The 13,807-nt window shown below is 33.7% G+C and overlaps 1 protein-coding gene across 6 annotated transcripts in view; it reads left to right on the top strand.

The window, feature by feature from the left end:
* Cad99C (cadherin-99C) overlaps positions 1-13,807 on the top strand; it is a 154,356-nt gene that overhangs the window by 112,244 nt on the left and 28,305 nt on the right. For all 6 annotated transcript variants that reach the window (XR_010851561.1, XR_010851560.1, XR_010851559.1 and 3 more), the window contains exons 5-14: positions 4,784-4,906; positions 5,515-5,572; positions 6,624-6,790; positions 7,274-7,512; positions 7,716-7,845; positions 9,039-9,239; positions 9,657-9,794; positions 11,077-11,229; positions 11,548-11,712; positions 12,335-12,487. Coding sequence is in view for 3 of the 6 variants with exons in the window: in XM_067095857.1 (XP_066951958.1) it covers positions 4,784-4,906; positions 5,515-5,572; positions 6,624-6,790; positions 7,274-7,512; positions 7,716-7,845; positions 9,039-9,239; positions 9,657-9,794; positions 11,077-11,229; positions 11,548-11,712; positions 12,335-12,487 (1,527 nt within the window). In the remaining 3 variants the exon portion in view is untranslated. The remainder of the gene's footprint in view (positions 1-4,783; positions 4,907-5,514; positions 5,573-6,623; positions 6,791-7,273; positions 7,513-7,715; positions 7,846-9,038; positions 9,240-9,656; positions 9,795-11,076; positions 11,230-11,547; positions 11,713-12,334; positions 12,488-13,807) is intronic.

Raw genomic sequence — 13,807 nt, 5'->3', positions numbered from 1 at the left:
TTCGAGAAAATCTCACAACCGCACGAAGAAGCAATGGTTAGAGAGGCTGGACAGCAAGACTAAAGAAGGGGAGCGGGAGTGGTGATAAAAATAAAAAGCTAAAAAGTGGGTGCAGCTATGGCCGAAGGGACGCCGCAAAATCCCTTTAGTAATTGCCTACAGTGCACCACGCGAGTTCACTGATACCCCCTACCCCGCAGGGGTCCCTTGATGAAGCATAATACAGAATATAAATATCTCTGATATATTGAGGAATAAACTAAGGCAAAGGAAGCCCTTATGTATACATGTGTGCCTGGTTATATATATATCGATTATCTGTTTATTTGTTTTTTGCGGTATTTATCGTTTTATGTTTTTTGCGGTATTTATCTGTTTGTTTTTTGCGGTATTTATCTGTTTGTTTTTTGCGGTATTTATCTGTTTGTTTTTTGCGGTATTATTGCAAACTGATAAAAATAAAAATTAACGAACACGTTGTTAGCTTAATGCAATAACGTTTGATTGGTGTTGATAGTTTAAACATCATTTACCGTACCCCTTAAAGTTTTTATTTGCGTATGGAAGTATTTTATCATTATTCGATGTATATTCATTAAATACAGAATATGCCTTCATACGACCTTTTATCAACGATAATAGAAGAAACAAATCGACTACCTTCTATACAAGCCTTTATTGCCTGTGTTAATTTTTTTTTACCGAGTTGATTATCGATCTTAGATGGTGTTGATTTGATCTACCAATATAAACACGATGAGGTATCAGTATTCTATTTTTATGTTAACTTCGAATGTTGCCGTAAGTTATTGTTATACTTTATTTAACATTTTTTACCACAAATTTTAGTTAACTGGTTCTTCACGTGTTCTGGTATATTTGAACTGCAGCCTATTTTCTTTTTTAATCCGCACACGCACACTATATATATATATATATATATATATATATATATATATATATATATATATATATATATATATATATATATATATATATATTATGAGTATATATATATATATGTTTATATGTATATTTAATCATCCTGCTTTTTATTTGAATGAAAATTAGATAATTATGGAAAAATTCCCTTTAGATCGTCAAGGACTATCAAGTGTCATCTGAGCGTGCATAACTGCATATTGAGACAGTACCGCCCAGGCAGAATGCAACCTTCATCGAATGACCCACACTGCGTAGGCGATGATTAGCTTAATTTAAGTCAATCTCTGTGTTTAATGGCTCGCAGAGAATCCATTTTTTGACCCAGCGAAGACGATGATCCGTCTCTTTTGCCGTCTTTTTTTGCGCGTGTAGTTGGATGAACGTGAAAATTTAGCGTTTCATGATGACTGTTATTCGTACTGTGAGCAGGTCTTGCGAGACAAGTATATAGGCCGTGAGCGTAATGCCTATATTTAATCGGATTTAGTGGCCTACCTTTTATTTGAAACAAGGTAGGTATTCGTTAACTTTAATGAATACATCGAGTAAGAAATAAAAATTACTTTAAACGGAATATAATCAATCGAGGGGCAAAGGAACTCATGTTAAAGGCCGTGGAAGGCTATAGATACGAGCTTATATTCGAGATCATTGGTTATTTGGCCACCTCAGAAAGCCATATAAATGTTACCTAAGACGATCTTTCTGTTGTATATGGCAGCTCGGATGTGGCCATCAATTTAAGTGAAATTTTTAAAAAGGAAAAGTCGCACAGTAATAATGAACCATTTTTTGACCTTGAAAATGACGCATGGCTGGCCATTTTGTATCCACGCCTCTCTTACTACTTTGCATGGGTTCGAATTCTGCCAATGAACGTGAATTTTTTTTCAGCGTTTCCATCTGGATGACTATGGTGATAAGCATATCCAAAGAGTTTGAGAAAATCGAAAAGTTAAGAGAGCTATTTTCTTGAAAATACATTAGTACACGGTGAAACAGCGGCACCTATATAAATATAAATATATATATATATATATTTAGTATATATATATATAAAACGAACGAAACAAGGTATTATATATATTATATTATTTAATGATTATATATATATATATATATATATAAAGATATATATATAATATATATATTATATATATATATATAAATATATATATATATATATATAGGCTATTGGAAGGTGAAAAATACGAGCTTATACCGGTTTCGAGATCATTGCCATTATTTGGACCACAGAGTGTGAGAAGCCATATAAATGTTACCTAAGACGATCTTTCTGTTGCTCCATATCCCCAGCTCAGGCCGGTGTCCATCAACTTTGCTAAATAAAACTCATTTTAAAAAGGAAAAAAGTCCCAGGGGACATTGCTGATAATGGACAGAATACCCACCTCAGATCCAAACCTGAAGGTGTCATGACGGGCCATTTGGAAACTCATTCCACGCTACTCTGTGTTTACTACTGTGCATATTTTCATATATCTCTACTGCCTAAAAAGCGAACAATTTTTTCTTTTTATTTAAAGGATCTGATTTCCATCCCTATGGTGATATTCATATCCAAAGAGTTTTCTTTTTATGAGCTAGATTCAATGATGTTCCTTATTTGTCATTAAAAATATACAATTAGTACCCCTTCAGTTGAAGCATGATTGTTCTCACTAACATGTACAAATATACCACTGTTATATAATATATATGTTGTTCAATTCTTTTTCAGTGCTTTAGGTTTATATAAAGTTGTACACACACACATTTTTATATACACACCCTTTACACACTAAGGGGAGTTCTTGATGTACATTTTCATTGTTGTATTGTTCTTAAATACATAATATAAATTCTTATATATATATCTATATACTATTATTATAACACACACAAATTTTTGTGTTGTTTCTTTTTCTGTTTTAAACATAGTCAAAACCGCTTCATTTTGCTGTTTTAATACACACTATTTCAACAATCATTTCTAATCTGATCATTTCATCATCAAAATTCGGTAATGCTCTTAAAGGCATAGATGTGACTTTTTGATGATATTATTGCACAGAAGGGAATGCAGTTGGAAGAAATATCCTGATAGGGTATTCAGTGCATATGAATTCTGGCAAAAAGACTATGTTTCAAAACCAAAAAAAAAAAAACACACAAAAAATTGATTTCAGATTGTCGTTCGAATAGTAGGATTTCCAGTTAATGTCGCATTTGGCAATACAACAATGAAAAATGTACTTCCACATTCTCAGTTGATTAGTGACTAAAATTCGAGAGTACTTGTGGACAACTTTTTATTGGCCAAACTCTGAAAACAGCTGAAAGAATTGAACTAACTAAGCAGTGATTTGTTATGAACAGTTTTTCCGCATATGTGAGAAAGTTACGTTCACTGATCATTGTTATTGGATTTGACTAGAACATCATTGAATCTAGCATTCATAAAAGAAAGCAATCGTTATGTTGTATTTTGTTGACACCTTTAAATCAGAAATTTGTATTTTGAAATTAAAATATTAGTTAATGAGCCTACAAGCACTGGCTAATTTTGGGGATGATGATAAACGTATTATCGGTTTGAGGAGCTGAGTTATTTTTTAGGTGTTTCCAATGGAAGGGAGTTTTCCATGGTTGCTGAAGTCGATTTTTTGTTATCTGAGGAACGTATGTAGTATATTTTAATAGTTCTGTATTCTGTTAGCGCTTGCATTTTGTCATAGCAAACTGCAAAAATGAGCCATGGAGTTATGCAGAGAGGGAAAAGCTTATATTATAATTTTTGTAATTATCCATTTCTAAACTGAATATATATATGAAATTTTTATATATATATACGTATATTATATAATTATATATTATCATTTATATACGTATCAAGATATACGTCGTTTATGTGTTCATTTATTATTTATATACATATATAAAATATATATTATTGGTGGCTATATATATATATATATATATATATATATGTATACATACACACACACATACGACACCCACAATGTCTTTTATCTGTAAGCTAACAAAAGCCATACATTTTGGCTGACACTACACAATCCTGATCACTGATAAATACGGAGGGAAGGTAGGTGACTCGAGTATTATTGTACAGAACGCAGTTGGCAGGATCAGAGATAATGTAACTTTCCTACGTTAAATCACTTGCAATTGGATTTCAGATTAAGTCATTCGAATAGTGGGATTTCCAGTGGCCGCCTGATAGATCCACATTCTTAGCTGATTAGTGACTGGAGATTCATACTCCTGATCGTGACAATAACTTGGAAAAGAGCTTGACAACATTTTTGTTATGACCTTTTTCCGCATATGTCCGAAAGTTACGTTCCACTGATCATTGTTAAGTGGATTGACTAGTCTCCCTTACATTAATATCACAGCAATCGTTATGGTGTATTTTGTTGACACCGGAATCAGCTTTTATTTTTAAATTAAATATTCGTTAAAGAAGAGAGATTTAATTTTGGGGATGATGATAAACGTATTATCGGGTTTGAGGAGCCGAGTTATTAGATGTTTCCAATGGAGTCGATTTTTTGTTATCTGAAACTTATGTAGTATATTTTAATAGTTCTGTATTCTGTTAGCGTTTGCATTTTGTCATAGCAAGCTGCAAAAATGAGCCATGGAATTATGCAGAGAGGGAAAAGCTTATATTATAATTTTTGTAATTATCCATTTCTAAACTGGCAAGGTACTCGATCCGATTGAACACAAAATGTTCAGTGCAAATGATCTTTCACAGCTCGTTAGTTCATATCTTAGTTAACTTATGATGCCCTCTCTTTTCGCCTTGCAGTTGCTGTGCACCATAAAAAGCTCCGGTGAAGTGAGGAACATACCTGTGATCGTGCGAATAACGGACATTAATGACAACAAGCCCGTATTTTCCGGGCTACCCTACGCCATCACTATTCCTGAGGTAAGTTTATCCTTTTCCCTCTCTCATTTTATTTTTTCATAGAATTCAAATAAATGTGGATTTTGCATTTTACAGAGAATTATTATTATTATTATTAATTAATTATTGATGATTATTTATTAAATTATTGCATTATTATTATTAATCATTATTATTATTAGCCTTTTATCACTGTTATTATTATTATTATTATTATTATTATTATTATTATTATTATTATATAGGTTTAAAGGTAACATCATCACTTGACGAGTTTATAGTAGGTGTAAGTTTATTGCCCGCAACTTTTCAATTTAGTTTTGATTAATTAAAATGTGAGACAGATTATACGACTTAGATGTTGACACAGGAGGACAAAAGTAACTTGACTGGCATCTTGTAGCATCTTTAACCCTGACTTTTCTCTCAGTTATCAATATAAGAGGAAAAATTAAGTAATTTATATTTATGTACATTTTCACGTTATAGGTTTATGTGACATGAAAAATCGAGTCGCAGTTTTTTATATATATTTTTTTTTATATATGTTTCACTAGAGTGGTTCCACTGAGTGTCAAAAAATAAATTGTTGATAGAAAAACTGAGTATTGTGTAATTATTGTTTTCAGATAACACCTGTAGGAACGACAGTCTTCAAAAATGTGTTGGCAGATGACATGGATGCAGGTATGTAAATATTATTATTTTTGTTTCCCGAGCAAGAGATTATTTATTTATTTAATTTTTCATTATCTCCAAACGCTAGGAGTTGCCATAGTAGCTTCTTTTATTTATGCATGTGCTGTTGGAAGAAAAAAAAATTTGTAATACTACCATAAGAAGTTATTTGAAACGTCTGGCAACCTTGCTTGTACTGCGACAGGAACCGAAAATGCTGTATGCAGTAGGGCAAGATTTGTGAGGATTTCTCCTAGAAACATAATTGCAACTATTGTTTGCAATCTTATAAATGTAAAACAATATTTAAGGCAACTTTTTTATTTTCAGAAAAGTGGGCTTTCTGACAGTCTGTACATTACTAATACATTTTTCTGCCACGAAAATACCGTTCTTTTTGTCATTAAAGGCCTCCAGTTTTTTTTTAATCTCTCTCTCTCTCTCTGTATGGTATAACTTTTGCTTTTTTGCTTGCTTCCTCTTTCATTTTCCAAGTCTTTGAATGTCTCTCTCTCTCTCTCTCTCTCTCTCTCTCTCTCTCTCTCTCTCTCTCTCTCTCTCTCTCTCAGGCAACTGGCTCCCTTCTTAATGAGTGAATGTCTGTAACATTGCCGACCTCTTCCTGCATAATAATTTGGAACAATTTTCTTCAAATTGACATGGGTTGATCATATTTACGGGTTTTCGTGCTTTTTCTTTTCTAGAATTAATTTAAACGAGAGAAGAAGTGCTATTTTAAAGATGTTGTAATACAAAAAAAGATAAAATCCGATTTTTTAGAATGTAACATTGCATCACAAGACAACAGTTGTTACTGCATTCAAGTTTTTTCATTCAGATGCTCAGTATCGAAGTGTTATACAAACACTGCAAATGGAGGAAAAAGAGTATATTTCACAGATAATTTCAAGACATTCTGTCTCCTCTTCAGTATGGAAAATCAACTCTTCTTCGAATTTGTGTTTCTTCTTCCTTGTTATTGAAGATTTTGCGCCAGTTTCCCTTCGTGCGGTTAGAGTTAAAAACTCGGCTTATTCATAAATACTCTCATTATCCGCAGGTGTAAATGGCCAGGTAGATTACAGTATCATACCAGGCAACACGAATCCGGAGAGTGACGGGTTTGGCTTCTTCAGCATTACTCTCCCTCACCAAGGCCTCGTCAGCATCAACAGATCTCTTGACTATGAGAGAACACCTGTCTACTACGTGACCATCCAAGCCATGGTAGGTATTTAATTCCTTCAAAATGTACTGAATATAGATTGCTGACTTCTTTCCTATATGTTTTACGACGTTTCTTTCAGTAGCCTTGCAGACTATGAGCCAATTTATTGTAATGTTACGAAGCTGGCTATCGTTTTCATCAGTCAGTTAATGCAACGAATATTTTTGCCCAAACAATGAAGTCTTAACCATAGCCTCACTTGTGGGCATTACATAAGGATCTTTGCAGCATCCCTTCGGCCCCTTGCTGCAAGCCCTTTCATTCCGTTTACTGTACCTCCGTTCATAATTATTCTTACTTTCCACCCTCTCCTAACAGTAGTTTCATAGTGCAACTGCGAGGTTTTCTTCCTGTTACACCTTTGAAACCTCTTTATTGTCAATTTCCCTTTCATTGCTGAATGACCTCTTGGGTCCCGGCGCATGGCCTAAATTCTATATTCTATTTTATTAACCATAACCAAACCAACGTTTCGTTCCTAGGACCGAGCAGCAACAGCGGATCAGCGCTTAAGCAGTACTGCCACGCTCACGGTAAATGTGGCTGACAGCGACGATCAAGATCCCGTCTTTGAGTATGCATCATGCGCTCGTGTGGGCACCATTTGTGCCAACCCGGAGTACCATACCACCGTCACCTCAGGAGAAGTGTCTGGCGTTCTTGGAATTCAGCCCGAGAGAATTCATGCAATGGATTTGGATTCTTTGGCGTCTCCTATAAGGTATGAATTATTCAGACTCAGTTTTTATCTGATGAACCTGGTTTGATGTTCTGAATTAAATGCATGGAAAAATCATTAACGACAACATTTTGAACTGTTGCAGGAACAGGTACAAAACAGTACACAAAGTGAACATTGTTTCGAAACAGGGTTTCACCTTCAAAATGCCTGAGAGGTTTTCTTCTTCTTTTATTTTGAAACAGATATTCCTTCATGTCAGGACGTCCGGCAACTTATGACCGCTACTTTGCGATAAATCCGAGAACTGGGGCGGTTACGCATATCGCAGCGATTGACAGAGCTGTCACCAAAAAATTTGAAATTGTCCTGAAGGTTAGTTTCCTGTTGTTTATAGTTTTTTTTTTTTTTAATTTAAAGTCCTCCTGGGCCTCTGTAGGCCTATAGGAAGGCGCTGATCTGTTTCTTAGGCCGACAGTCACTGGGGGACATTTACTGTGATTTTTTCTGGAAAGATTTTGTAGATTGTTTTATTGAACCTACTCATTCCACCAGTTGGTCACTCTTGATATATCAGTACAAAATTTATATATTTTCATACCAGTGTTTGCATCAGGCTCCCACGTACTTATAATAAAAATTAAGCCGTTCTTGTTACTGAAAAGTGACTTTATATCAAGTAATTGAGCTGGATTGCTAAGCTAAGGAATGTCACTGCACATGGTAACCACACGGTACTGAATGTGGTCTTGATTGCTCTCATCCTAATTCTTGGTAGATTCAGACACATAGAAAATTAGAGTTGATGTGTTACAGAATATTGACTTTGTTCTCAGAATGTAGTTCCATGTCATTATTTGTTATTTTTGTGCGAAGAATTTCGCTAACTTTTTATTTCTTGTTAAATAATGGTTTATGAGCAAACTTTGTCATGTTGATTGGTCTTTCAGCAAACTTTAATTCTTGTTAGATTAATGACACATAGAAACTTTAGAGTTTGTAATGGTCTTTAGCAAACTTTATTTCTTGTTGAATAATGGTCAGCAAAATGTTCATGTTCCATAATGGTCTTTATTTAGTTATTTTTGAGCAAACTTTAGTTCTTGTTAAATAATGGTCTTTGAGCAAACATTTTCTTGTTAAATAATGGTTTTGAGCAATGTTTAGTTCTTGTTAAATAATGGTCTTTGAGCAAACTTTATTTCTTGTTAAATAATGGTCTTTGAGCAAACTTTAGTTCTTGTTAAATAATGGTCTTTGAGCAAACTTTAGTTCATGTTAAATAATGGTCTTTGAGCAAACTTTAGTTCTTGTTAAATAATTGTCTTTGAGCAAACTTTAGTTCTTGTTAAATAATGGTCTTTGAGCAAACTTTAGTTCTTGTTAAATAATGGTCTTTGAGCAAACTTTAGTTCTTGTTAAATAATGGTCTTTGAGCAAACTTAAGTTTCTTTATGAATTACTCTTTTACAGTTTTCCAGTTATATTTTCAAGAATTTCCTTTACTAAAATATTTTAATCCTTTTTTACTGACTATTTACACTTTTCTTCCATTTTTTACTGAAAAGGCTGAAGAAGAAAGTGAAGCAAAGAGATTTGCAACTGCCAAGTTGATCATAGATGTAATGAGTGTTGACTCTTCCCCACCTATGGTCACTGCCACCTCCTACACTGGGAATGTTGATGAAAATGCAGCTCCTGGAACACCTGTATACGATGACTACCCTGAACCTCGGCCCATTATGCTGACTGTGTCGGACCCTGATCTTGTACGTATACATAATATTTAAGACACATTTTCTTTATATTTTTATAACTAAGTTGTGGAAATATTTAAGATGTAATTGGTATGGAAGAAAGTGGCATCTTTTAGCTAAGTATTGTCTAAACTATTGGACTGAATTTTAATTACGACCCTTGATGAATTATAAAAATAGTTTTTAGCCCAGATATTTACTTATGTTACTGAAGAAGAAATTTATTTTTGCTGTATCTGAAAGTGTTACCAGTGAACATTGCCTGGAAGGCAAAAAAGGATAAAAATGGTATTCATTACAAATTAAACCAAACAAATTTTCTTGGAATTTACAGCTAGCAGGGATAAACAGATGAAATAGTGTATGCAATTACAGAGTACTGTATTACCAAATACTTAAATAAATGAATTTTGTTTCCACGTTTTCCAGATGGAGACTGATGATAAACCAGTTTATTCTTGGGAATTGACTACAACAGCTTTCCGTGTTGCACCAGATGGACGACTAGTTGTTGCAGAGAGCAGCCTTGATAGAGATCCTCCTAACCCTGGATTATATACTTTTCAGGTAAAATTCCATGGCACATATAAAATGGCCCAGTTTGTCTCTAAAACTGAGGACATACATTTTACAATAGAATTAACATTTGCTCATGGATGCTACTGCATTGGAGTACAGCACAGTATTTTCCAAGGTCTTTAGACCTTGGTATTTTCAGTTTCGCCATGTATTTTGTTCCTTTTGTAGCAAGCAGCAGTAGGTTAGTAATGCTTGCTTGATACATTAAACGTCAACCATTAAAGGAAAAGTAACCTAAATTCTTATCTGCTGTGTGTAATACAGTGAGTTAAACGACCCCTTCTTGTTGTAGCCCCCATGAGGCTTGGCTTTATTTCAGCAAAGTGATGCATGGGAATCAGAATCCCAAAACAAGCCTTTTTTGCCAAGAGAGAGATGCTCTTTTTGAGGAATAAGCATTTGGTCTTAGAAACATCATCTAAAAAAAAAAGATGCATCATAGAAGCCAAATTGCAGTGACTGAATCAACAGCCATGAATGTATAAACAGATCCTCTGTCCCATGTAAGTCTTAAATGATTCTAAGCATCGTGCATGATTACTTTGGGAGGTATTACTTTAATTCTTGTATGGAAGCTTAAAGAGATAACAAGTGACAATACCTTGTATCCTGTTTTGGGACTCAGGACACGTTACTTGATTTTTGGCACAAATAGGTCAGTTATTTATAAGGAAATATAGGCTGCTGGCTCAAAATTCCTAGGTTGTAACCGAAATCTATGGATACCTAACACTGTATATCTTGTATGTTTGAAGATCTACATGAAAAGATCAGGTGTTCCTCGGAAAGTGAACAAACACAGTGGTATCATATTTCTACCTGTGAAATTTTACCTTCTGAAGAGCTTTGATGTTTAGCGGGTTGTGGTCTTTCTCTGTAAAGTAATTAAAACTTCTCATTTCTCACAATTTCAGAAAGTTTTTATTTAGACAGTTTACTTATCAAGAGTCAGTTTAGAGGTTATCAGTTTAGTAGTTATTCAAATATTTTTACTTTTAAAAGTAAAAAAAAAACTTACCTAACTACTAAATTGATAATGTTTAATATGACTCTTGAGTGAAAAACACTTTGCTAACTATAAAACTGACAACCTTTAAAATGATAAGTAAACAAAAGACCTTCACATTTCTAGCTTAAAAGATGTTTGTCGTCATTTTTAATTTTTTGTGTTTTTGTTTTAATGGTTCCCTCTAAGAAAATAAGGCAGAAAATTGACCTTGATAAAGCTATCTTAAATGTACACCACTGATAATGTTAAATCTTTTTTCAGATTGTGGCACGAGAGACCAAAGGCAATAAAGCTGCTAGTGCACCTATCACTCTCACTGTTGTATTGAATGATGTCAATGACAATGAACCAAGACTACCTGTATATCCACCAATATCTGTTCAGGCTGGTTCAGCCTTCAGGAATATTGCTAAGGTAAGTTTATTTAAACATTAATAGCATTGATTCATCTGAAAAGTTCATATTTATCTATTATGCTGACTTTGAATGCAGTGAGTATGATTTTTTATAAGTTAATTCAAAAGGAATGAATTAAAGAAACCAATTTGTAGTTTTGTTGTTCAGTGTAGGATACATCATAGCCTACAGAAAGAGCAAGGTATCTCTTACATTTTAATACCAAGTAAAGAATATAAACTATTACCCGGTGAATTTCATTTCCAAGAAGAGTGAGAGTTACAGTATGGTTTACAGTGTTAATTTTGTTTTTTTATTGATGATTCTTTTTTATAGATTACTGCTAAGGACAATGATGCTGGAAAAAATGCTGAGATTGAATATAGTATCCACCAAGTTTCCAAGAATGGGAAGGACAAGTTCACTATTAATGGCACAAGTGGTGAATTGGCCCTTGTTGGTGAGGTGGATGCAGGAGCACAGTATTCAGTTACAGTCAGGGTAAGTGATTTTTCCTAGAAAAGCTTATTTCCATTTTAGATTTTCCATTTGAATAGTTTTTGAAAAACTCTAACTGTATAACAGTTAAGTCCATGTTTAAGCTGTGTTGTTCTGAAGTTTTTGGGTCTTATCTGAATTCAGTGTGAAGAAGCTACTTTACAGAATTTACCAGAAAGAATTTTATACAAGTGGGAATGTATTTCTGTTGAACGGGGCCTAATGAATTCTTCACTTTCTTTTTGAAAATGAGAAGGAAAAATATACTGTACTATATTGAGTGCCAAGAAAATTTAATATTTTTAAATATTCCCTGTACTGTATTGTCTTATCTTTTTTAATGCTTTACATTGTCTTTAGTTGCCTGACCACTGCTTTCTGTAGCAACTTGAACATGATTGTAAAACAACCTTGATATCTTTGTTGTATTTGGTACAGATTAGAATTAGTGTGTCATACTCTTATTTCTTGTTTGTAGGGTTTATTATTTTTCCTCAAAGTAATTTTGCACTGTAGTTTTTCAAATTGCTCACTTTTTCTTCTGTAGAATTCTAAAATTCTTTCAGTACAGTAGTAGATTAATTTTGCTAATGGCCTTTTATTTTTGTTCTCTTTTGTTCTGCAGGCTACTGATAAAGGAGGATTGTTTAGTCAAAGTATTATTGATGTCATAGTTAACAGAGGACCGAACAAAGGAGGCCCAGTATTCACTCTTCCTCGTTACTCTGCTTCTGTCAGTGAAGGAACTCCACCAAATTCTGTTATTTTAACTTTGTCGGTAAGTTCTCAAAAACAAAGAAGAAAACTTTTCTGTTTAGGTGTAATTTTCTGTTGTAAAATAATTAATATTAGGTAACAAGCTCCTTTATGCTGTATATTTGTATTGAAGAAATATGAAAGTTGTGTGATGTATTTGTCATATCTGTGACTTATAGGAAGAAAGCATGTGTAGGTAATTTGTAAGAGATGATTTGAGGGTAAAGTACTATGAAATAAAACCAGTCGAAATAAAAAAATATAAAAACTTAAAATACTGAAAATTTTCATGATAAATTCAAGCTTGTGTACAGTATAAGGTATAAGACCACACAGAAAAAATTAAAATCTTCCAATATCTTTTTTTCCATGAGATAAAATTGACTTGATGAGAATTATGATCACTGATTTTATTTTCATGTATTTTGCCTCTGAATTAAATTATACTTTAAGTTCTGGTTGCATTACTAGAAATGAGAGTCCACTGAAAAATTTGCATTTTGTATTACCATTCTATTTATTTGTGTAAATTGGTTATTGGTTCAAAAGAAATTAGTAATTTATATTGAGATTTGTAGTAATAAGTGATAAATGTGTATTTGTTATATATAGAAATAAAAACTTGTTTCCATAAAATGCAAGAGAGTACCTAAAAACAACCAATTACAAAGAATTCTCTTGTGGTTGGGCTTGGCCAGAATAGTGCTTGTTGGCACAGTGATAGAATATAAAGGACTCAGGACAGAAGGGCCTTATTTCCTGTCCTACAATGATTACTTAGGCTCAACGTCTTACTCACACAGATGTGAAAACAGCATAAGCTGGTGCCATCTTCATTACACTCTGGTCTGTCCAAGAGTTCACTAGTCCCCAGGTTGTGCTCTGGAAATCATGTTCGGCTACGCATTTTTTCACACTTTACGAGTCCAGCTATGTACTTAATTTTAAGACCCAGTGAAAAGTTTAGTTTCTTAAAATTTTAATGGGCAGGCTTATATTTGTTCAAATTGGGAGCCAGTAAACTCTCTTAGACAAGGACAACATTTTACCACCCATACACCTAGTTATCATTTGCTGTTTTCTCCTGGCCTATCATTCCTGGCCAAGAATGAGGACCTTTCTAAAGGGAAAATCCCCTTTTCTGATAAAGGAACTCAGTATTCCATATCAAATATTATGCTTGGTTCAAGCACTTAAGGTTTACATAGATGTCATGGTAAACATCCCAGATGGTCTGTTTTTTCCACACTTAGCACAAACTAACCACTCTCTCTGTGTGGGCTGCAAATTATTTTAGTGGCCCTCATTAAAAAGGTGGACCCTCACTCCTTTCCTAAGTCAC

Source organism: Macrobrachium rosenbergii, chromosome 52 (genome assembly GCF_040412425.1).
Source record: "Macrobrachium rosenbergii isolate ZJJX-2024 chromosome 52, ASM4041242v1, whole genome shotgun sequence".
NCBI lineage: Eukaryota > Metazoa > Arthropoda > Malacostraca > Decapoda > Palaemonidae > Macrobrachium > Macrobrachium rosenbergii.
This window is presented reverse-complemented; position numbering and strand designations above follow the sequence as displayed.